The sequence below is a fragment of the Stenella coeruleoalba genome (genome assembly GCF_951394435.1).
Source record: "Stenella coeruleoalba genome assembly, chromosome: 1".
NCBI classification, from domain to species: Eukaryota; Metazoa; Chordata; class Mammalia; order Artiodactyla; family Delphinidae; genus Stenella; species Stenella coeruleoalba.
The window spans coordinates 12,702,464-12,727,900 of record NC_137169.1 but is presented as its reverse complement, the minus strand read 5'-3'; the positions used below and the strand labels follow the sequence as shown (position 1 = coordinate 12,727,900).

The 25,437-nt window shown below is 51.2% G+C and overlaps 1 protein-coding gene across 1 annotated transcript in view; it reads left to right on the top strand.

The window, feature by feature from the left end:
* Positions 1 to 19,931, top strand: part of PADI2 (peptidyl arginine deiminase 2) — a 44,322-nt gene extending 24,391 nt beyond the window's left edge. Inside the window, exons 6-16 of the mRNA XM_079941075.1 lie at positions 465 to 590; positions 5,967 to 6,145; positions 8,001 to 8,104; positions 9,105 to 9,216; positions 9,749 to 9,856; positions 11,960 to 12,111; positions 13,990 to 14,134; positions 14,896 to 14,989; positions 16,679 to 16,764; positions 18,791 to 18,919; positions 19,589 to 19,931. Coding sequence (XP_079797201.1) covers positions 465 to 590; positions 5,967 to 6,145; positions 8,001 to 8,104; positions 9,105 to 9,216; positions 9,749 to 9,856; positions 11,960 to 12,111; positions 13,990 to 14,134; positions 14,896 to 14,989; positions 16,679 to 16,764; positions 18,791 to 18,919; positions 19,589 to 19,822 — 1,469 coding nt within the window. The 3' untranslated portion in view covers positions 19,823 to 19,931. The remainder of the gene's footprint in view (positions 1 to 464; positions 591 to 5,966; positions 6,146 to 8,000; positions 8,105 to 9,104; positions 9,217 to 9,748; positions 9,857 to 11,959; positions 12,112 to 13,989; positions 14,135 to 14,895; positions 14,990 to 16,678; positions 16,765 to 18,790; positions 18,920 to 19,588) is intronic.
* The last annotated feature ends 5,506 nt before the right edge of the window (positions 19,932 to 25,437 follow it).

The window sequence follows — 25,437 nt, the reverse complement described above, 5'->3', positions numbered from 1 at the left end:
CTTTTTCATAATACGCAGGCTTGAGGTTTGCTTTGTCCTGATTATAAAAGTAACAGGCCAACATTCCAGCCACAATTCTCCTTTGTTCTTTTAATTAAGATATAATTGACACACAACACTAAGTTTAAGGTATACAGCATAATGATTCGATTTCCACACATCATGAAGTGAGTATTACAATAAGTTTAGTAAACATCCATCATCTCATATAGGTACAAAATTAAAGAAGTAGAAAAACAAAATTGTGATAAGAACTCTTAGGATTTACTGTCAACAACTTTCATATATAACATACAGCCGTGTTAATTATGTTAATCATGTTGTACATTACATCCCTGGTAACTTATTTATCTTACAACTGGAATTGTGTACCTTTCGACCACCTTCATCCAGTTCCCCCACGCCCCCACCCCGCCCCAACGCAATTCTCTTAATTCTAACCTCCTCATGCATCCACCCCTCAGACCTCAAGGACATGTCCCAGATGATCCTGCGGACCAAAGGCCCCGACCACCTCCCCACCGGATACGAGATCGTTCTCTACATTTCCATGTCGGACTCGGACAAAGTGGGCGTGTTCTACGTGGAGAGTGAGTGTCCCCAGCCTGGCCCTCCTGCAGTTCCCATCCAGTCAGTGCTCTCTGAGATACCCCTCGGGGGCCCAGCTCCTCCCTTTAAGGCTCCCCAGACCCCTCCCCTTAGTAGTCACAGGTGCAGGTGACTGGAGAGGGCCAGCTTCTTGGTAATGGTAACCAGGACCACCGTTGTCCTGTGAAGTCAAGAGGACCCGTGGGATAGATCTCTCCTCCCTCAAAGGAGTTGGCAGTGACAGATTTATGTGGAACCCCGACGAGTTCCACGTGAACCAGGGGAGGAAGGGCTTTTGAGGTCCATCTTTCCCAGAATCACATCACCTTCATGATACCTGAGGCAGGTACCCACTCCCTCCCACCCCCACCAGGTGTTTTCTGCTCATCTCAGACTTTCTGAACATGAGAACTGCCCCTGACTTTTAAAGAGCCCGTGACGATGCTGTGGGCACCTTCAAGGAGCGGAGCCCTTGTCCTCTTGCCAAGGACAGGGCCTCCTGGGTCCCCAGTGAGTCAGGAAGGTGCTTCTGCCATGGAGCTAATCCCCGCAGCTGCCTGCTCTGTCTCGTTCCTTCTGTGAATCGGTGTCGAGCCCCCTCAGTGCCAGGTGCTGGTCTCAGCGCCGGGATCCCTGGGTGAACTCTGCCATCACACCCTGCCCTCGGGAAGGAGACGGTCTAATGAGGAAAGCACAATTGGAGGAAATGACACAGACCAAGCAGTAGAAAACGGCAGGGGCAAAGGCGAGGCACCGCTAGCCTAGATGGTCTGGCAAGGCCTCTCCGAGCAGGCGACATTTGAGTTGAGAACCAAAGCAACCATGAGAAAGAACCAGCCGTTCATGAGCTGAGGGAAGAGTGTTGTAAGCAGAGGGAACAGCGCGTACAAAGCCCGGAGGAGGGAACCAGTATTGGAGGAACAGACAGAAGACCGGAGGAGGGAGATGTGTTGGAGTCAAGGTCAGCGAACTGGGCAGGGGCCAGCGCATGCAGAGAGGGCTTGCATTTTATTCCAAGCGCACTGGAAAGCCGTTAGAAGGTTTTAAGCAAGTGACTGTCAAGGTCTGATTTATGTATTAAAAAGCTGTCTCCGCAAAATCGTTTGCTGTGGTGCAGGGTGAGGCCTCCCCCGCATGCCCAGCTCTCTGGGGGGCCCAGGGTCTCCAGGCTAGCTCTGGGGCCCTCCTCTGACCAGGCCCACTAAGAGCAGTCGCCATGAGGACTTGGTCCCAGTGGCCCTGGACCCTCACCTCAGGGAGGGATTTAGCCAGGACAGCAGTGGACCCAGCTGCCACCTGAAGCCAGTCCACCTCCTGATCCGCCCTGGGCTCGGGCAGTGACCTCACGCAGGTTGGAATGTCCCCAGAGTCAGGCCGGCTCCGCCGCCTAAGCGGGCCGGAGATGTTGATGCTTACCCTGTCCAGGCCAGGGTTGCCACGGCGGATGGGGCTGCCGGCTGGACAGGAAGGGTACAAGCAGGATCTCGGCTTCTCGAGCACATTGTGTCGTATTGTGACCCTCAACCTGTTGCTGCTAGTGACACCTGGACATTATCTAGAGCGTCTTTTTGTTGATGACAGTGGATTGAGATCTGGCCCTTAATCACATCCCTCTCCCTCACTGCCGTCGAGATGGGTCCTGAGCAGACAAGAAAAGGAGGAGCCACTGCTGTGAGTGCTTTGCGATGCTGTTCCCCGGTCTGTCTCATCTGGGCTGCCATCTTGCAATGTGGGGGGAGGGGCGGTGTTACTGATGCAGCGATGATCCCAGAATCGTCAGTTTCCCACAGAATTGGAATCCTGGGTGAATACTCAGTGCCACACTAACCGGGATGAAAAATAATTCATCTGTGGTACAGTTTCCTCTTCTTCCTTTTCAGTCATGCAGGCATTTGGGGGTTTTGTCAAAATCCATGTACACCTGTGGATAAGAATATATTGTGTTACATGAACGTCATGTGTCACCTGTGTCCCTCAAGGGCAGGGGGCTTGGCTGGAGGCTGAGGGACCCTGAGAGGGAGCTCCAGAGCCCAGGAGGTTCAAATCCTGCATCTGGGCAAGTCTACTCACCAGGCCAGGCCTTGGGTTCCTCTTCTGTGATGTGACGTGGGGCTAAGGAGAGGCCTGACAGTTCCCGCTGGTGACAGAGATTAGATAAGGAACATGTGTCAGCACTCAGTAGCCGGCCCGTGGAACACTCTCTCTTGCTTTTGGGGGGTTATTATTATGAGTATTAATTACAGTAAGTCCCCTACATACGGACGAGTTCCGTTCCAAGAGAGCGTTCGTAGGTCCAATTTGTTCCTAAGTCCAGCAAAGTTAACCTAGGTACCTAGGTACCCAGCTAACACAATCCAAGGGCAAGCTGCAGTTTCACTTACGCCGGATATTGATGGAACGCACGTTCGCATCTTTGAAATTTCGCAACTTGAAGGTTCTTATGTAGGGGACTTACTGTATAATGATTGCAGTGGACAGGTGTCTCCAGTGCTGTTAGGAGGACCCAGGTGTCTGTGCTCCAGCCTCAGATTCTGCCTCAGGATCCCAAAGTTGGGACCTGACCTCTTCCTACAAGGGTGCAGTGACCAACTTGTCCCAGTTTGCCCAGGATTTTCCTGGTTTTAGCTCTAAAAATCCCTCATTCCAGGAAACCCCTCAATCCCAGGCAAACCAGGACAGATGGCCACACTATCAAAGAGTCTCCTTGGGAGGTGGAATGGCTCCAAAGTGACCAGAAGGGTTATGCCACATGCCAGCCTGCGGGGCCGATGCCTGGGGCTAAGGAGAAGTCAGGGTGGCTGGCGGGGCCCAGCCCGAGGCACGTGGGCTGCTCAATAGAGGGTCATTGTTGGTTCCTGCAGGGAGAGCTGGTCACACTCAGGCAGGACTGCACCCAGCTGGGACAGGGGATGGGGGAAGGAGGCTCCGCGGGACAGTGGCTGGATTGTTCCCGCTAAGTCATCAATCTACCTAGAGCTGGCCCAATACACTAGAAAGAGAGGCACATGTAAATTGCAGGCCATAGAGGGGGAAAAACTGCATGCAGATGGGCAAGAACGCATCCTTCCATCTGGCCCAGCTCCCCTGCCAGACCCCCACCCTCCCAGGCCCGGGTGGAGCGCGCGCACACACACACACACACACACACACACACACACACACACACACACACACACAAAAACCACCTAGCTGCCCAGAGCCCTGGGAAAGTTTTGGAGTTTTCTGCAAAGACAAGTCAGTTTCCAGGCCTGAGGATCTCTTTCCTAGCACCAGTTCAAGTGCAGCCTGGGACAGGTGGACATTGGAGGGCCTGGGTGCCCGGGGGAGAATTTTTTTAATTATGCGGAGCCATCTGGATCTACTTAGTGATTGGGACACAAGGCATATGTTGTCTTTTCTGAATGAGAAGGACTTCACCTTCTGTCTTGAGCTGTTCCTTGGGACACCCAGTGTCTGAGTCTATATGCCTCATTTCTTGGGCCCACCTAAGGGAAGGTGAGGTGAGGTATTTTTCTTTGCCTTCTGTTCCTAAGCCATTCAATGAAAAGGTCATGAATTTTGCAGTAAGGGGTGTGCTGACACATTCATGGGCTCTCATAGTAGTAATACCAGCAAGTCCTAGCTGTGTTACCAATGGTTACCCTTGGTTACCGAGCTTACCTCAATTGCTGATGCTGTCATTTTATCTTGCAAGGACCCTGTGGCGTAAGTGTTATTATCCCCCATTTAACAGACGAGTAAACTGAGGCTCAGGGAGGTTAAGTGAATTCCCTGAGGTTTTGCAGCTTGTAAGCCAGAGAGGTACTTGAACCCACATCTCTCTGACTCTGGAAGTAATAACCACTAAGGTAACCCACCCTTAATGAGATGTATAACCAGGGTCTAGTTGAGCACATTGTCCTACGTGAGGAACCATCCTGAGCCTGGGCTTTGCTGGTTCCTCCGTTCATTTTGCAAGTTTTAATCAAGCACCCTATTCATGCCAGGACTGTTCTAGTTACATGCTCTAGCCCTCAGGTGACTGGTCAATAATCATACCCATTGTTGTTGACAACAGTACTAAGCTGAGCCTGATTCTGCCCTTCCAGCTCTGCAGGGCATAAAGAAACTCCTTCTGGAACTGCATAGGGTCCTACCTCCATGCCTTGGGCAATGCAAGTATCTCCTCTCCTCACTGCACCCCACCTCTGCCGCCCCCAGGGGCATCTCAAAGGCTGCCTTTCTCTGCTCAAACGCCTCCCACCCCGCCTCCCTTCCCCTGTCCTCCTCACCCCAGTAACCCCACGGGCTCTCTCACCCCGTAGCTCTACTATGACGCTTCCCACATCTGTACCATCTTATCATCAGCTGAGCACTGCTCCTAGACAGAGGGGCTGCATCTTGCCCATCTCTGTGTCCCCCAGAGGTCCATGTCCACGTGGTCACAGAGTAGTGATTCAACACATGTGCTCTAAATTGGCCTGAAAATTCTCCCACGGGGAGTGGTATGGGAGCCATCGGTTCATTCAGTAGATATTTATGAAATACAACCTGCCCTGGACCGGGCCTGTCTCAGCCCCCATGCAGGTGACAGTCTCTCAGAGCCAGCAACTAAACACTGAGATCATGTCCATTTAAAGGCTGTGATGGGGAAGGACAGGGGCTGCGGAAACTCCAGACAGAGCCCCTGGCTTGGTCTCTGGGGGATCTGGCTATGATTCCCAGAAGTGACACAAATCAAGGCCTGAAAGAAGGAGGGAGATAACTCTTCCAAGCAGAGGGAGCAGCGCTGTGAAGAGCTGGGTGGTTTCAGTGGGGCAGGAGCGTGGGAGAAACCAGCCACAAAAACGTGCAGCCAGGGACCCACACGCCAATGTGGCTTGCATTATATGGAGGAGAATTTGGGGCACAAATGGACACTTTGGTGTTTTATTTATATAAAGGAGAGGAGAGGTCGGGGTTCAGAACTAGACAGGGATTTGAGTCCCAGCTCAGCCACTTACTGGCTATGTGACTGGCTATGTGACTCTGGACAAGCCATTTCTTATTTCTGGGACTGTTTCCTCCTCTGTAAAATGGGAACAATAATTCCCTTCCTTGACATCACTGGCTGCCCGGTCCTCAGCTGCTACATTTCGTGTCCCCTTCCTGGGAGAGTTAGCTCACTTTATAGGCAAGGAAGCCAGAAGCCAGGAAGGGTGTCTGGTTGAGTGCCACATGGCTGGGGCCCTGCAGTGCTGGGAAGATGACCAGGCCACGGCCCTTCTGGTGGCATTTTCTGCTTGTGCTTTTCTCTCTGTGTCTAGAGGACAGGTTACTCTGCCATCGCGTCCCCCATCAGTGACCCCGCCCCACGGACGGTTGTGGATGGGGCCTGACCTTGGTCCTTCTCCCTCCAGACCCGTTTTTCGGCCAGCGTTATATCCACATCCTGGGCCGCCGGAAGCTCTACCACGTGGTCAAGTACACGGGCGGCTCTGCTGAGCTGCTGTTCTTCGTGGAAGGCCTGCGTTTTCCCGACGAGGGCTTCTCGGGCCTGGTCTCCATCCACGTCAGCCTGCTGGAGTATATGGCCGAGGTGAGGGCTCCGGGCCTCTACCAGGAGGGGCTGCCCTGCGGGCCAGGTGGGGCTCCTTCTAGAGGGCCACTCCCGGGGGGTCCCCAGTATGCTCTACTCCCCTCAAAGCTCCAAGGGGAGGGGGTCCAGGCTTGGAGTCCCGGATGCCCCACCATCCACATGTGTCTGCCAGCGTCCTCTGAGCTATGCTCTGGGGGTTCCTCCTTACTGTACCTACTCTCCCGGATTCTCTTCAGGTGATTTTCTCTTACCTCATGCCTGTCCCTGGTCTGTCCTCCTCCCTGCAGAGAGCGGGCCTAGTTCTGAGGCACAGAGTGCCAAAGGTTAGCACAAGAAGCAAAGTAGGCCACACACATGAGCCTTCCCTCCCTGCCTGGTCCCACACCCTAGCTGTGGGTTCTACCAACTCTGACCACAGGCCGAACCCCAAATCCCAGTCGCAGGCCGTGTCCCCTCCCTGTGGCCAGACATCTCACCCACCTTTGCTCTTGGTTTTGGGAAACTGGACGAGAAGGAGAGCACCTTCCCCTCCTGAGGAGAAGCCCCCCACCCGCCAGCCTAGGATGTGTCCTGCCCACAAGGACCTCTCATCAAAAATGGCAGCCCCAGACCCCTACCCCTCAGGCCCACCCAGCTTTGTTCAGATATAGGGAGGGACTTGGTTGCCCTCTCAGACACAGGGTTTGCTCCCCAGTTTCATCCCCGGACCGCTTTGAGGCAGGAGGCCAAGGGCTCTGCCGAAGGTGAAGCTAGGTCTCGCTTAGATTTATGAGAAGGGGCTCTGGAGTCAGATGGCCCAGGTTTGAGCCCATGAGACATTGGGCAAGTGAATTTACTCCCTATGCCTTAGTTGCCTCATCTGGAAAACAGAAATGACAAATACTGCTGCTTCCCAGGGTGACTGTGAGCATACAAGCTTGTGAGATCTCACTCACAAAGCAGCCTCAAGTCGCTGGGAAAAGGGAAAGGCAGGAAAAGCAGAGCTAACAGGAGGGGGTAGGGAGAGGGCTTCTCCTGCTCCCCCAGTGCCTGGAGCAACCTGGCCATCAGGGTCTCTCAGATTGGCCCCCTCCAGCGGCCACTCAAAAGGCAGACCCTGGGGGACTTCCCTGGAGGTCCAGTGGTTAAGACTCTGTGCTTCCACTGCAGGGGGCACAGGTTCGATCCCTGGTCAGGGAACTGAGATCCTGCCTGCCGTGCAGTGTGGCGAAAAATAAATAAATAATTTTTTTAAAAAGGCAGACCCATGCAGGAAAGGCCACCTCCATCCTCCCCACCAAGGGCAAGGGCCCGGTTTCCTGTAGCTTTCCAAAGCCAGCCATGCAAAGGAATCATCTCATCTTCCTTCAAGTTGCAGGCAGGCTTCCCGAACCTTTCCCTAAAGAGCAATGTGGACATATCAAAATTTCCCCCAATAACATTATAACACTCACACATAGAAAAGGGCAAGGTGCCCAGAGCAAAAACAGAGGAAGGCCGGGGCTGGTTCAGCCATCATGTGAGCCGATTTCAGGAAGAGAACTTTGATGCAGCGAGATCAGACAGTGGTTGAGAGTATGGGCTCGGCAGCCAGACTGCCCGGGCTTATATACAGGCTCTACCACTTACTCACCGTGTGACCTTGGACAGCTATGTGACTTGGTTTCCCCATCTATAAAACAAGGATTATAATACTATCTACCCTCTGGGGTTATTGTAAGGCAGAAGTGAAATCTCACATGTAAAAATAGGACCTGGCGCACCGTAAGCGCTCCCTGAGGTACTACTGTTATTGGTTTCACCCACTTTGTTAGGCAGGAGTGAAAAGCACCCTGACAAGACTTTTTGATCCCCTCCTCTTCTCCCCCACGCCCAGGAGGTCCCCCTGACACCCATCTTCACGGACACCGTGACATTCCGGATCGCTCCGTGGATCATGACCCCCAACACCCTGCCTCCTTTGTCGGTGTTTGTGTGCTGGTAAGCATTAGGCACAGCGCAGAGAGTGGCTAAAGCTGGGGCTTCAGGGGCAGACAGACCTGAGTTCAGATCATGCTCTGTTACTTAACAGCTGTGTGACCTCGAGCAACTCACTTGGCCTCTCTGTGCCTCTGTTTCTCTGAGACGCTCACATCACAGAGTCACTGTGATGATTAAGTGAGATGAAGCAGGTGAAGTATTCATCCAAGGTCCTGGCACAGAGTTTTTGTGCTCTAAAAAATAATAGCTAGCGGGCTTCCCTGGTGGCGCAGTGGTTGGGAGTCCGCCTGCCGATGCAGGGGACACGGGTTCGTGCCCCGGTCTGGGAGGATCCCACGTGCCGCGGAGCGGCTGGGCCCGTGAGCCGTGGCCACTGGGCCTGCGCTTCCGGAGCCTGTGCTCTGCAGGGGGAGAGGCCACAACAGTGAGAGGCCCGCGTATCACAAAAATAATAATAATAATAATAGCTAGCATTTCTTTCCCATATCTACTTGGCCCATACGATGTAGTCAGGAACCTTTCTCTACAATGGATATTCAACTCATCTTATTCATCCAGCAAGTCTTTAACTGAGCATCTATTATGTGCTAGACAGCTACAGCGAGATGAGAAGCAGGGGAAAGAAGTGCCTGCAGGTGATACTGGCCACACCACCTGGCCACACACCCCTGCTGTCCTGGACCCATCCCCTACCTCCATGCTAGGCATAGCTCTTCCTTGGAAATCTGGGGAGTCAGAGATGTAAGGCTTTGGGGCAGGTGAGGGTGAGAATTCCCCTCCTCGTTTTGTTTGTTCATGACTTTGGTAAACACTGCATGAGGGGATGAGTTTGCTTGGCCCTTGACTCCAGTGGCCTTTGCAAAGGTGCCTTTGAACACAGATGTGGCCTCATCTGCCCAGCACAGCCCAGAGATGCCAACTGCTGTTGCCACCTCAGTGGGCTGGCCCTCATCCCTCCTCACCCTCCCTCTTGGCCTCCCCCTCTTCCTACACTTCTCAGCATGAAGGACAATTACCTGTTCCTGAAAGAGGTGAAGAACCTGGTTGAGAAAACCAACTGTGAACTGAAGGTCTGCTTCCAGTACATGAACCGGGGAGATCGCTGGATCCAGGTAAGGAACCCTAAGCTGGGAAGGACGTGGTCCAGGGCTCAGGCAAGAAGAGGCAGCTTAATGTCAATGCCCTGGCGCCCAGCTGCTCCACGTATGCGAGTTCTGTCCTCAGATCACACATGCACGTGTACACAGGGACAGAAATGTACAAGGTAATTCACTGCAGCTTCTTAGGGTAGCAGAAGACTGTAAAACAACCTAAATGTCCATCCACAGGGCAAGGGGGTGACCATATGATTGGACAGCCTTTCTGTGGAGTACTATACATCAGCTTAAAAGAAGCCAATCTATAAATAAAGAATGCACTTCCAGTTAAGGTATTACTTGCAGGAAAATGTATACAGATGTTACCAGTTATGTTTTTTAAAATGGGGTCAGTATGAGTACAAACATGCTGGGGATGTGCAGAGACTATCTGAGGGATATGTAAGAAACCACTGCTGTTATGTGCTTGGGAGAATTGGGGAGGCTGGCTAGTATTCACTGGTGGCCCCCTGGGCTCGTCTGATAGCTCTTCCCGGTGTCCCCACAGGATGAAATTGAGTTTGGCTACATCGAGGCCCCCCACAAAGGCTTCCCTGTGGTTCTGGACTCCCCCAGAGATGGAAACCTGAAGGATTTCCCAGTGAAACAGCTCCTGGTGAGATGCTGAGGACCACCTTGGGGGATGAGGGAGGGCACAATCCTGGGACTCTTACAGGACAGAGTGGTCGGGAGGCCTTGGGCACGCCTGGAAAATCAGTTTACTGCAAATTAGTCTGTTGCCTTCATCTTCTCATCTGCAAAATGGGTCAGTTGGGATAGTAATCTCTAACATCCTTTCCTGCTCTGATAACTGATGCTTTTCCAAAACATGGAGAGTTCTCTCATGGGAAAGGAGAGCTATGGGAGACAGAGGCCTGACTCCTGACACTGCCCCGCCTCCAACTTACAGCAAAATAAGTTTCAGAGAGGAAAATTATAGTCAAGCAATTGTCGAAAAGCATGGTTCCAACTTCAAAGCTCATTAAATCTGTGATTTTTTTTCAGTTCATGAGTTTTTTAAAAAGCAATCTGACCCCCACCCTCGATTCTAGAGGTCATTACCACTCTCTTTTTATGCCCTCAACAACCAACTGAATGAGGACAGAACCAAAATTAGTCGTCTTTGTCCTCACCTTCCACCCTGAACAGGCAGGACGAGGCTTGAACAGAACACGAAACAGAGACTGGGTAGATCAGGTGGCTTTGCCAAGGTCACACACAGGGCAGCCTCCCGTGAGACGTCAGGGCTGCTCAGAGGCAACCCTTTGCCAGGTCCACACCTGCTTCTTGAGAACATTCACTAACCTAGTCCCTTCATCACAGGGAGATGGCACAGCCAGTGGTGTGAGCACAAAGCTCTGGAAGGCCAGACAGATCTGGCCTTGAGTCCCAGTTCCACCCCTTAGCAGCAATGTGACCTTGGGCAAACACCTTAACCTCCTCAAGCCTCAGTTTGCTCATCTGTAAAGTGGGGATAGAAACAGTATCCATCTCACAGGCTTATTGTGAAGATTGAAAGCATTATATAAGGCATCCGTTCTGCTCCTGATACAATGACTATTATTAGCTGCTGTTCTGGTTCTCATTCCACAGCCCTGGACACTGTCCTCGGTGAGGACTGTCCACTTCCTCTAACATGAGGGATAGTCAAACCAGCCAGCAGGCAGGAGAACCAAGGCCTCTCAGATCCTTCTCTTACTCTTTCTTCCCAGGTCACCACCTGCCTTCAGTGTTCCAGGCTGGCCTAGTACCAAGGCCCCCAGACTGCATTATTCCTGGAGGCCTGGGCCAAGCCCAACTTTGTGCTGCATGCCTGCCTGCCCATGTGAGGCTGTAAAGCCCCAGCTGCCCCAGCCTCTGGCGAGTCTCACCTTGCCATCTGGGGCTCATAGGCGAGAAAGCACTAAGCTGCAGCCATTCACCCTACTGGGCACAGCTGTCTCTTGAGCCTCTAAGCTGGGCCAGGATAAGCCACATCTTCTCACTCTTTGGTTTTTATTAGCAAGGATTTGTGCCAGACAAGCTTAGTTCCATCCCCAGTGCAAGCTCCCAAGCAAGATCCCTACTTTTTTACCAAAAAATCATGAAAGGAAACTTAAAATTCAGGGGGTGTCACTGGGGTTATATCATGTAACTGCAGTCTGTTGGAGCTCTGTGCTAAGAAGGATTCTGAGGCTATATCTGGGCTCCAGATATAAATATGAATAAATAGGGTTAGTTGGGAATGGGTTGGGATGGTATATGTGTTACATATCTGCCATTCCTGCATGTATTGGTCAGCTTTCACTTGGTAAGACTGTAGTAACAAGCAGCCCCCATATCTCAATAGCTGACAACAGCAAAGGTCCATTTCTTGCTCACATTAAGAGATGAGTGGGGATGTCAATAGCACAAAATGAGGACCAAACCAGAAATCACCAATATGTCTCCGTGTTTAAGCAATAGAGGCACACCCAGAGACCCAGATGTATACACACACACAGACACTCGTATATTCACATTCATTCTCACGCTCATACTGACATACTCACAAACTCAGCCTCCCCATGCCAGGGTCCTGCTCATCAGTGGGAATAAGAAGAGCATGGGTGACCCCCCTAGAAGCTAAGTGCTCACAGAACCAGACCAAAGGTAGTGAAAAGTGGTCATCAGAGGGTGGCTGGCTTCGGGCTAAGGGCTCCTGGCCGCAAGAGACTAATGACGGGTGTCTCTTGCCCAGGGCCCAGATTTTGGCTACGTGACCCGGGAGCCCCTCTTTGAGCCTGTCACCAGCCTTGATTCCTTTGGGAACCTAGAGGTCAGTCCGCCAGTGACCGTGAATGGCAAGACATACCCCCTGGGCCGGATCCTCATCGGGACCAGCTTTCCTCTGTAAGAGAAGCCAGGGTGGGCCTGCGGGCAGGTGGGGGGAGGCAGGGGGTGTTATTGTTTCCCTCTAGGAGCAGACTGGGTTGCTCGTACATGGAGTGATTGGCTGGGAGAATTAACCTCTCCCATGACTCTCTGACAAGATACAGACACTCTTGGAAAGAAAACCAAGTTAGCCTTTACATCTTAGTATGAATTAGGACCTAATACAAAACTAAATAAATAACCCTCCTCCCAAAATGGGAGGGAATATAATGGCATTATAAAGAAAGTGGGGAAGGGATGAAGGAGTTCAGAGAAGGAGTACTGAAAGAGGATCAGTGCACACCAACAAATCCTCGGGGGTGCCCATTCACAAAAGACACATGAGAAGACATGGCTCTGCCCCAAAGCCTGAGTCCCTGGCTCCCTGGCCTGTCAACAACACCTTCACTCCCTCCCCAGGTCACCCACCAGTTGATGAGAAGGCAGAGTCTTCCTTAGAGCAGTTGCTGGGGAGAGAGTGAGTACTGTGGGTCCTCACTTCACAAAAGGGCTGCCAGGAACCCGCACATGTGGGACCAGCCAGGATTTGGGCACCAAGTCCCTATAAGCCACATGGGATTCTCTACCTTCTGCAGCAGGCCACTGACACAGACAGTGACCATTTGCTCACCCTGCCCTCCTTCTCCCTCCACTCAACAGTCACTCATCCATTCAGCAGGTATTTCCCAGGCACCAGCCAAGCACCAGGCCCTATGTCAGACATGGGGTTCTAAACATGAAGCCCAGCCCCCACCTTCCAGGAGATGGTGGAGATCACAGACATGAAACAGAGGGTGTGTACAGTGATAGAATGATACAGAGTCAGAGAAACCCAAGGAGGGGTCCCTAACCCCCTTAGGGGAGATCACAGGGGCTCTTCTTAGAGACAAATATCTATTGAGAGTCTTCTCTGTGCCAGGTATTGTTCTGGGCTGCGGGGAGACAACAGTGAGCAAAGCAGACAAAGTCCCAGCTCTCAGGAAGTTTTCCATTAGGGATGGAGGCAGTATAGACAATAAACATGGAATTAAGCAAATAAATAAGATACTTCTGAGTGCTAATAGGTGCAATGAAGAAGATAAAATAGGGTACATGATAAAGAGCGATGAGTCAGGGGCACTTTGGCTTTTGTGGTTTTGAGGAAGTGACTTTGGGATTGAGGCTCAGATGATGAGAAGGAAGCAGCCATGGGAAGATCAAAGGGAAGGAGCATTCCAGATAGAAGGAACAGAAAGGACAAAACCTTGGTAACAAGTTTAGCATGTGGCTAGAGCAAACAGAACAAGGAGGAAGGGAGGAAGATGAGGTAGGAGGGACAGGCAGGGGCCAGATCACAGAGGCATTTGTTGGCCACTGTGAGGTTTTGGGGTTATATTATAAGGGTAATGGGGAGATTGAAGACCTCAGGGAGTGTGGAAGTCAGGAAGGGCTTCCTGGAAGAGGTGTCACTTGAAATGATTGAAGTTGACAAGTTAACAGAGAAGAGGTACATAGGCTAGGGAAGATTTTGGAATCACGCCTGTGTCCTAGCCCCCTCCAGCAGTCCATGAGGGATCCCTGAGCAGAGAAGCTGGCTTCTTACACCTACTGACACCCTCAGTGGCCAAAGAATGGGCTCTATGCTCTTCACACAGACCATGGCTACAGCTAACTCCTCCTTTTTCCCCTTGGGCTCAAACACCTTTCTGCCTGTGCCAGGGTCTCTGCAACTCAGGCTCCTTCCCATGACTTTTCCACCAATGCTATTCTGGGTCCAGGCTAGATTCTAGAGTCTGAACTCCTCCTGCAGACCCTCTGGTGAGACAGGCACAGTGGGCAACCTTCTGAAGAACTGTCTCCTCCCCAACCCCACCCCAGGTCTGGTGGTCGGAGGATGACCAAGGTGGTGAGGGACTTCCTGCAGGCCCAGCAGGTGCAGGCACCCGTGGAGCTCTACTCGGACTGGCTGACCGTGGGCCACGTAGATGAGTTCATGACATTCGTCCCCATCCCAGGCACAAAGGTGAGCTGGCCCCTGAGGCTGGAGTGAATAGGATAGTGCAGAATCCCTGTACTACCAGCTCTTGTCAACAGAGAGGGGTATCTAGAGGAAGACAACCGCAGAGAGGAAGAAGGAAGTAGGCTGAAGCTGGTTTGTACGTTGTTGCTGTGGCAGGTAAATGTTTAACCCAATAAATCCAAAATATTAGCGCCTTAGCATGTAGTCATTATAAAAATTATTCATGAGGGATTTTACATTCTTTTTTATATAAGTGTTCAGAATCAGGTGTGTATTTTACTCTTAGCACATCTCAACTCAGACCAGCCACAAGTCAAGTGTCCAATAATCCCACAGGGCTGGTGGCCACTGCGCTGGCCATAATGCTCTAGAGAGCAATGGGGTATGGGCTTAGGGCTCTGGAAAGGGGTTCTTTCATTTCCCAAGAAGTGAAAAGAAACAACTGCAACTTCAAACCCTGGAAATTTGGTGCAAATGGCCTGGCCTCTTGGCCACTTGGAGAAGCTCTTCCTCTCTGTCCAAGGTCACCTTTGACTCTGAGCTTTGACTCGATGGTGTTGCTGAGGTGGAGGAATTTCTATAGCAGGAAGGGTGAGAAATATTCCTCTGAGGTAGAGAAAACCCTGCCAGGTGGCCTTTGCTCAGCAGAGAGTGGCTTGAGACAATATGCAGGTGGGACCCCGGGGGCTGAGAGCAGGGGCTTCTTCACGTTTCTTGGCCACCTCCTCTCTGCTGACACTGGCCCTCTGAATGGTCTCTCACAGGAATTCCGGATGCTCATGGCCAGCACCTCGGCCTGCTACAAGCTCTTCCGAGAGAAGCAGAAGGAGGGCCATGGGGAGGCCATCATGTTCAAAGGTGAGTGCCCTCAGGGCCTTGGCAGGGAGCAGGGAGCTGAGCCCCCAGAGAGACCCTTGGGAGGACAGGGCAGATGAGTGCCTTGTCCCTGAATACCCAGCTCCACTTCCTGGACATCCGGCCCACTCCGGGGCTGTGAGGTCACCGTGGTGGGAAGCAGCCCTGGCCTCTGTGACCCTCGCTGTGGCCAGCGGGACCATCGAGCTGCCCACTGCCCCTTATGACCACCAGCAGTGCCTAGTGCTTCTTCAGGACCTAGTGTATACTTCAAATGGCACCAGACCCCAAGGAGAGTTAAATGGTTCAAAACTGACACGCAATCTGTGTTCAAGGAGCTTGTGTTTTCGAAAGGGAGATAGAGAAGAATATACATAATGCACTTGAGGGGTAGGAAGAAAAGTGGGAGTCGACAGACGTGACGTACAGTCAGACGTCATCACCGTCAGTCCCGGAGTGAGAAATCATCTGCTTAATTTAGACATCCACGTAACTGGGATAGACAGACTGGGATGAGCTTTGCTCTTAAACTAATCATGGAAAGAGACAGAGCTGATCAGGTACAGACGGTGAGCCAGGTCAGAGAGGCCGTGACAATGTCTTATGTGCTCTTCCTACATTCCCTGTTGACACCTTTCAGGCTGGCGTCTCTAATCCACCTGCTCCCAAAAGTCTGCACCCCTAAGGCTGATTGATACTTACATACATTACCACCCTCCATGTCGAAAGGCAGTGTTCCTGATAGTGACTGGTGTCTGGGATGGACAAGACCAACTTAAGACCACTGTCATTTTTTAATTCCCACCGATAGGAAATTTTTCTAGATTGGCAGGCATGAGTCTTGACTTTCTGGAGGCTTCTTTCTATATGAACCCCTCAAAGCTACCCATAAGGATATAGGAACTATTATCTTTGTACAAATAGGTCCAAGGGGTGGTGTGGAGACAGCTCAGGTACAGGGTGCAACAGCACCGATCTCTTTGCCACTAACAAGCTACGGGACTAGGAAACACAGAGGACCAGGATCAGGCAGGGAAAAAAAGAGTTAATAGCTTAGGCTCTGGAATCAGACTGCCTGGTCTGCTTACGGGCTCTTCCACTAGCTGTAAGACCTTGGACGAGTCATGTAGCTTCTCTGTGCCTCCATTTCTTCATCCTTAATGCTGGAAGCTACCTTATAGAAATGTGGGGAGGATTATTGAGTTAATCCATGTAAATATCTGGAAGACTACCTGCCACATAGCAGGCGCTCCTTGAGCATTAGCTATCACTAATCAAGCCAGAAGCCACGGGGGCCATCATGATGGAATAGGAGGCAGACGCAGGCATAGACCAGGACAAGGGCCAAGCATGAGGCAGGTCTGGAAAACAGGAAGGGTGACGCCCCTTGGCATCCTGCTTCTGCCACACTCCCTCTGGTCTGCTGCTCATCCTTAGAAGCAGGCTTCTTGTGCCACCCTACCCTCTGGCCAGAGAGAGAGCAAGACAGCTGCCACCCCTTCCCTGGCCCAGGTGACGTGGCCAACCCTGGGGAAAGGAGTTACCCCTGGGGTTGCCCTTCTGTGCCCCACCCTGTCCCAGCCCCTCTCCCTCATCCTAAGAGTTAGCCCAGAAGCTGGGGGCCTTGGCAAAGGGGAGCACCCAGGCTGGACACCTAAAACTAGACTGTCCCCTGTCCTCTGACCCCCACAGGCTTGGGCGGGATGAGCAGCAAGCGAATCACCATCAACAAGATTCTGTCCAACGAGAGCCTCGTGCAGGAGAACCAGTACTTCCAGGTGAGGGCAGGGCAGGGGCTTGTGGGAGGGACAAGGCTATGACCAATGGCACCTGTCACATCCTCGGGGCTTCCATAGGGAATGGCCAAGGGTTCAGGGCACATGACAGAGGGAAGGACCTCAGTAAGCATTCGGTCCAGCCTTTCTGGTTTACACCTCTAAACTGGAGGCTGAATGGGGTGACAAAGCAGGTCAGTGGAGGCTAGAAGCAGACAGGAGACCTGGGAAGGAAGGTGTATCAGGCAGTACTAAAGAACCAAGGGCTCTGTAAGGCTGCAGCCCAGAGCATTTGGGGGAGACCCACACTCATTAAAATATGATGACAACTACAGACCTGCTCTCCAGAAAATTTCATATGTAAACACATGCCATGAATTTTTATTTGTTTTAGGGGATCAGAGATCCCTGAAGTTTTCGATCTATGGATGAATCCCACCTTTGGAGTCCCTAAATCTCAAAGATTGTATCCAGAAGTAGATACCAGTCAAAAGGGTCATATTTAGTTGAATTAGATCTCTCTTTATTTGCATGGGCATATTTATTTATTTATTTACTTACTATTTATTTAGCTGCTTTGGGTCTTGTTGCTGCGTGCGGGTTTTCTCTAACTGCGGCGAGCAGGGGCTACTCTTCATTGTGGTGCGTGGGCTTCTCACTGCGGTGGCTTCTCTTGTTGCAGAGCACGGGCTCTAGGTGCACGGGCTTCAGTAGCTGTGGCACTCAGGCTCAGTAGTTGTGGCGCACGGGCTTAGTTGCTCCGTGGCATGGGGGATCTTCCCGGACCAGGGCTCAAACCCATGTCCCCTGAATTAGCAGGTGGATTCTCAACCACTGTGCCACCGAGGAAGCCCTGCATGGGCACATTTAGAGTATCAAGTTTAAATTTAAAAACTCAAACTGATTTTTTTAAATGGCTTAATTGACTCATATGAGTAGGAAGTCCAGCAGTGATATGGATTTCAGGCACAGGTTGATCAGGGCTCCAGCTCTATTTCTCTGCACTTCTTGGGCTCTACAGGTGCCCTCATGACAGGAGTATAGCTGCAACAGTTCAAGGTCTCATATCCATCCAGCACACCATCCACAAAGAGGGAGGTCTGTGCCCCCAACAATTAAACAAAAGTTTTGCATTTCACTCTGATTGTGCCAACCTGAACCAATTATTGTAGCCAGGGGAATTCCATATACTGATTCCCTTAATCCTGGTTTATTGCCCATCCTTGAACCAATCACTGGAGCAAAGAGGCAGGGGCAAGGGTCCACGAATTAGCTGTCACCAGGAGGGGAGGATGGAGTCAACCCAACCCAATAACGGGCTGCTACATTTCAGGGGGAGGGGTGGAGTGGAGGCTGCAGAAGCAACTGCAGAGTTTCCCAAAGTTCATATAATGCCTCACTGGCTATTTGAAAGCTGACTTTATTGTAACTCCCCTCCGTGGACATTTTTTGGCTTCGGGTAAATCTGAGGTCAAATCCTGGCCCCTCGTTTTGGCAGTTGGACCTTGGGCAACTCACTAAGGACTCTACATTTTGGGTAGAGTCTCTAATAAGGGGCTAATAATAGTGTCTACCTCATGAGGTTGAGGCTTAAATGAGTAATGTATGTAAAGCACTTAGAACAGTACACTTAGGGTTCTTGTACATATTAGTTTTAATTATTATTAATCAAAATCATTGTCACTGTTATTCTCACCACACGGGACAGCCTAAGGATTCAATGAGATACTGCATAGCAAGAACTTACCACAGCGTCTGGCTTGTAGTAGGTGGTGCTCAGTAAATGAGCCCTCACTAGTGTTATTTCTGTGATTTTCTAGTATTATTTCTGTAATCTTCTCTCTCGTTCTCTTTATTACTACCATGACTGGTGGGAGGGGCACCAGAGAGGTCGGCGCGTGCTGGAGTGCCGGGGTGAGGTTGACACTCTCCCTGGAGTGCCGGGTCCCCTGCAGGCAGGGGTGAGGTTGACAAAGGTGGCAGGGGTGTCCCCTCACTTGCCTGCCCTCCCTTCTTCCCCATCGCCCAGCGCTGCCTGGACTGGAACCGCGACATCCTCAAGAAGGAGCTGGGGCTGACGGAGCAGGACATCATCGACCTGCCTGCCCTCTTCAAGATGGACGAGGACCGCCAGGCCAGAGCCTTCTTCCCAAACATGGTGAGGCGCTCTGGACCCCAAACCTCATCCAGGCCAGTCAGGGGCAGCCAGATCCAGAGGGACCCCTCGGCTGAGGCTGTCCCATCAGGAGGCCCGGGTCCCAGTCCCGGCTGAGTTGCTGTGTGGCCTCCCACCCACCCCAGGCACTCACCCTCTCTGGGCCTTATTCCCTTCTGGGGTGATATCCTTATTCTAGCTGCCCCCTGGGGTCCTGGGGGATCCTTTAACAGATTGGAGAGTGTCTTGTAAATTAAAAAGGCCTTTATAGACAGGAGGGATTCTTGTTATCATAGAGCAGAGTCTTCTATGTGATAGAAGGAGGTTAGAACACACATACACACACACATAGATACATATATACACACATGTACACACATGAAAACACACATACACGCATGCGTGCAATGCACACGCTGATGCGTACATATATAGCCGCATGGACATACACATAATACAGGGGTGGGTTGCCTCGTTTTCCACTCAGCTCTGCCATGTATGAGTTGCTTGGCCCCCCCGAGCCTCAGTTCCTCATCTGTAAAATGGGGATAATCACAATCGCTACTTCATAGGGTTGTTGGGAGGGTTCAGTGAGCTTAGAACAGGGCGGGGCATAGTAGGTGCTCACTAAACGGAGCTGTGCCCCCCCCCCCCCCCGCTTCCTTGTTGCAGGTGAACATGATTGTGCTCAGCAAGGACCTGGGCATCCCCAAGCCATTTGGGCCCCAGGTTGAGGAGGTATGCTGCCTGGAGACACATGTGCGCTCCCTGCTGGAGCCCCTGGGCCTCTGCTGCACCTTCGTGGATGACATCTCCGCCTACCACAAATTTCTGGGGGAGGTGCACTGCGGCACCAACGTACGCAGGAAGCCCTTCACCTTCAAGTGGTGGCACATGGTACCCTGACCTGCAGGGGGCTGTTGTGTGCCTGTCACAGCCCATCAACAACCAGTGTTGAGGCTGGACCAACCCTTGTGGGTTTTATTATGATTGCAAAATGCGCTTCAGCAATAACTATCAGGAAACTTGGGGGAAAACGTTTATTACTTTTCATTTTATTTTTACTTACAGGACCTAGAAATAACCTGGCACACCTGGGGCCACACAGTGAGGTCATGGGGAGAGAGAGAGAGAACCCACGGAACTGGGGTTCTGCTTTTATGGGAGTTGAGGGTGAGGGCCTAGGATTTCAAGGACTCACTCTTTATTGGGGAATTTAAAGCATAAGAGTGGGAATTTAAAGCGAGGAACGAGGAAAAAGGCAGGTGGCCCAAATGGTCAGTTATCAAAAGCAATCAAGATCTCTAAAAGAAAGGAGCCTCAGTGGGGGGAGGCGGCCTGGCTCTTCATCTAGTTGTGTGGCTGGCAACGTGTTTACTCAAGATCGCCGTGTTCGAAGTGGATGTTCAGCAATCAGAGCTGAGTCAGGCCCTCGTATTAGAAGAAGGAGAAAATCTGACTGTCAGGGTTCACACTACAGGGGCCTGGGCACCTCCCTCCTTCCTTGAGTTCTCCAGACTCTTCACACCCCCAGAGAATCCCCCTGCCTGACGTGGACTGGAGGCCGCGTCCTCCAGACGCGGGGAGGGGATTTGAGATATCTGTGCCTTGCCTTCCCTCAGAAGGGCCTCAGGGTCCACGAAGTCACCCCCTGAGCCTCCATGCTCTCCTTCCCGAAAATAGCTGGACATTTGGCCAGTGTCTGTATAGCCCTGACGTGAAAAACAAAACAAAACAAAAACCGCTTTACCCAAACCCTTCCCCAAAGAATCTTTAGTCTCTTGTCCAAAACTGAATGAGGGGAGAAGGGAAGGACGTTCTGGGATGACCAGTTGTCCCTGTAGCCATGCCTTGTGGGTCAAGGTAGATGGCATGGAAAGGGATTCTGGAACCCCAGATGTACCTTGAACTGTCATCATCCTTTGAAATTCACCTCCCTTGGCCACCTGGACACCCCCAATTATTCATTCCTTAACAGCCTCTGTCAAATCCCCTTGGCTTTCCCTCTGCCGTGTAGACACCGTTGGCTAGCCTCCTTAGACTTGGACTCCCTGAGGGTCCAGTAATTGAGCTTACAACCTTCCCTGGAAGTGGACTTTATCAGAGCAGCCTTCCCTGTTTACAAGATTCTTATGCTTCTTCTTTCTCATGGACCCAGGCTCTCCCAGATGCTTGGGGGTTGCTCCCCACACCAGCATCCTTGTGGCCTGAGAGTTCACTGTATCAAGATGCTCCAGGGTGAGCCAGATCCATCTTCTCTTGCTGGGTCCTTGATTCTCTGGCCAGTCCCTGACCTCCCTCCTCTCACAGCCTCCACTTCCTATTCCAATGCCGTCTCTCCAGACGGCTAGACAAGGACTTCTTCCCCACCAGCCAGGCTCAGACCTTCCCCCAGGACACAGTGAAAGACCTGCCTCTCCTCTCCAGACCTCAGATCCAACACATAAAGACCCTGTCCTAACCTCCAGCCTGAACAGCCAGTTCTGGGCCAGCTGCTGGCCTTAGAGACGGATTGATTATCCCATTGAAGTTTCTCAGTGCATTTGCTGAAGACCCTCTCATTTGGACATAATCAGATTCATTCTCTGGCTCCAACTGAAAAGACTCAGTTTCAGCTAAAAAAAAATTCCTTTAAGGCCAGCTGATTGAGGAGAATAAGTGAATTATAATTCCACTTTGAGGGTTAGAGAGGAACTGATATATAACCAATGAAAAGGTGGTAAATGTGTATTCTTAGAGAATGGGATTTTCTTCTTGGATTATTCAGTCATTCAGCAAACATATACTGTATGCCTCCTTAAGTTCCAGGCGCAGTGGTGGGCCCCGAGGACACAGTGCTTAGTAGCAAACTGCATCTGGCCCCTGCCTCACGGAGCCGGTCAGTTCCCAACCTGAGATGCCCACACTTAAATGGCCAGCATTTGCCCTTTCAGGGATGTGCTCTTGAGAAATACCAATTCGCTATATTCAGGAAATGCACAGGACACAGAGCTTCCAGCAAGTCACTATCTCAGTGAAATGAGGGGATTGGGTCTTCTTTAAACAGGCCTCCTTCCCATCCAGCTGGGCCAGTACCACCTAACAGATCAGACCCCAGGGCCTTCAGAAGCTGTTGTCCCCCCCTTTGGGGACAGTGGCTCCTGCTTTTGGGGGCCAAAGCCCCAGATCTCTCCAACCCCAGAGCTGAAGACACCAAGTGCCTATTTGTGGATGTTTATCTGCAGACTTAGACTTTGTTGTGTGTGTGTGTGTGTGTGTGTGTGTGTGTTTGGTTAATATGGGTTTTGGGGCCTTCTTTCATTTTTTTCTAGTCTGCCATAAAGGGAAGTGAGTGCTTCCCTGGTGGAGACAGTGTGTGTTTCTAGATTTTTCTAAGGCTCTCCCCATCAATAAGTCAGTAACTTCTGATGATTCTGGAGCCCCCAGGACTCACTCATTCCCATCTTGCTTGCCCACTCATGTGACTACCCTTGGCACGGACATCTCCCCCAGTACCCCCTGGACTCATCAGTCTTCCCCACCCACCACTTTCTATAAATGTAGACCTAGAATACACTTCTGTGTTGCAAAACTCAGCTAAGTTCCTGTTTCAATCTTTATTTTGAAATATTTTGTATAAGAGAGCAGGGGGTATCATGAAGATGGCAAGAAGTGGGGCACAGTTTCAGCTTTCTGGACGAGAGGCCATGCTGGAGATCAAAAGACGTTTGGGGAAGAACCTGAGTAAACAGCAAGAAAATAAATGGTCAGATGGGAAGTCATGTGGCTTTTGGTGTGATGTTCATGGTTGCTTCACGGCCACGGCCTGGAAGGAGGCAGGCCATACGCGGGCCCTCTCCTGGTCCTCCAGCCCCTGCCCCTCTGCACACAGGGTCAGGGCTCTCAGCAAGGGTATCTCAAGGGTTTGGAATCCCACACGCATTCAGTAGATGTATATTAAATGGCCACCACCCAAGGTCAAGACCAACACCCACAGTAAAGTCTGACAGTGTTTCTGGTGGGGCTCCCCAAAAGCAGACCCCGAGGTGAGCGTTTGGGAACAAGTGACTTATTAAGGAAGAGCCTCCAGGAGAAACCAGGAAGGGAGTGGAGGGAGCAGGGCCAGGAACGGGAAGAAGCCAAGAGCGTGATTTCAGATGTAGCCTCAGCCTGGTCACAGGAGAGCTCTAGAGCGTAAGTGGCAGCTCAGTTGTTCCTCCATCTGGAGGCCGAGTTTCGTGTACCTACACGAGTCGGTCATTAGCTACGGGGACTTCGGCTCTCTGAACAGGCAACGGGGGCGCCCGTAGCCTACGGGCAATCATCCAGCTGTAGTTTTGTTTTGTTTTGTTTCTGCCACACCGTATGGCTTGCAGGATCTTAGTTCCCTGATCAAAGATTGAACCCGCGCCCTTGGCGGCAGTGATAGCGCAGAGTCCTAACCACTGGACCACCAGGGAACTCTCCACAGCTGTAGTTTTTAGCAGCAGAGTCACAAGAGCTGGGGAATGGGCCCGAAAAGGATCTGGGCAGAGCACTGACTGTGTCCACTGCTCTGAGTAGTATCATGTTCTCGTAATATGGAATTGTTGCACGTGGGTATTTATGATTTGACCCATGGTATAAAATCCATACAACATAGCCACGATCTAACAGGGTTTTTGTGAACAAACCCCCGAGGCTCTAAAATAGAACCACCTAGTTGGTTGCTACACCTAGAAGCCACTTCCAAGCACTTTGGAATGCACCTGGGGGGTTCTTACCCCTCAACCCCATCTTGGGTTTCTGGACAGATGTTCTGACGCAGCCATTTACAAAGGCCACTGCAAAATGAAAATCACTAGTTCGCTTATTCCTGGACTTAGTCCGGGGGTCATTCTTCCCTTTTATACCCAACTAATGTGGCCCAAGCCAATCTTCTATGGGGTTTTCCTGACGCACCTATTTCTGAGACTCCCCAAGGGATGCTGGTGTGTTAAACCCATCCTGCTGGTGTTTTCACATCTTGGCCACTCACTCACCTCAGGATTGCTGAAAGTCACCCTGAGACGTCTAGAACAGCACCTTCCAATAGAAATACAATGCAAGGGGCTTCCCTGGTGGCACAGTGGTTAAGAATCCGCCTGCCAATGCAGGGGACACGGGTTCAAGCCCTGGTCCAGGAAGATCCCACATGCTGCGGAGCAACTAAGCCCGTGTGCCGCAACCACTGAGCCTGTGCTCTAGAGCCTGTGAGCCGCAACTACTGAGCCTGCGTGCCACAACTACTGAAGCCCACGCGCCTAGAGCCCATGCTCCGCAATAAGAGAAGCCACCGGAATGAGAAACCAGCGCACCGCAATGAAGAGTAGTCCTGGCTCACCACAACTAGAGAAAGCCCACGCGCAGCAATGAAGACCCAACACGGCCATAAATAAATAAATAAATAAATTTATAAAACAAGAGTTCCCAGAGAGCTCCCCATCCCCTTAAAAAAAAGAAAAGACAAGAAATACAATGCAAGCCCCATATGTAATTTTAAATTTCCTGGTAGCCACATTTTAAAAAGTGAAAAACAGGTGAAGTTAATTTAATAATGTCTTCTTTATTGCAGTATATCCAAATTATCATTTTGACAGGTAACCAAAATTTTTAAATATTAATGAAATATTTCACGTTCTCTTCTTTGGTAGTAAGTCTTTGAAAGCTGATATATGTTATATACTTATATCACATCTCTCTTAAGACTAGCCACATTTTAAGTGTTCGATAGCCACAAGCGGATCATACTGGAAGGCGCAGTTGTAGAATCCTGTCTACCAGGCTGAGTCCCAGTTATAGAAATAGGCACGTTCCTTAAATCCCCAGAATCCAGCTAGGCCAACTGCAACGCTAACAAAAGCTGACTGTGGGTTTTTTTGTTTTTGATTTTGGCTGTACCACATAGCTTGCGGAATCTTAGTTCCCCGACCAGCGATCGAACCTGCGCTCGCAGCAGTGAAATTGCAGAGTCCTATCCACTGGACTGCCAGGGAATTCCTAAAAGTTGATTGTTATAATACCAGAGAGAGAGACAGAAGATAGACATCGGCCCTCCCTGGCCCTGGTGTACAGAGCCTTGTCCCTTCAGAAGGTCCTCTTGCCTGAACCGTGGCTGCTGCCACGTTACCAGGACTGGCCTCTCTCTTGGCAAGGGGAGTGCCTTTGGCCAAGTCCCCTCTGCCCACTTTAGGAAGCGAATCCCCACCAGCCCCATGGAAAGGGAAAACATAATTCCCTCACCTCTAGCCTCTTTTCCCTCATCGTTCCTCGGGATACAACTTGATTCTGCATCTTAATGTAAGATGTCTTTAGTTCCCAGGTGAGGGGAGTTCGGGTCCCCATTATCTCAGCCCCTTCATTCCAGATAGGATCTGATCCAGACCCTGACATAGCCAAAAGCCTGTGGGAGTGGGATCCCTCCCCCCTAAACAAAAGAGCAGCCAGGGATGAGCTCTGCCTGCCCAGTGGGACTCATCCGGGATCCTTGCCCAAGTGGCATCAGCTCCAGGGGACTGACGGCA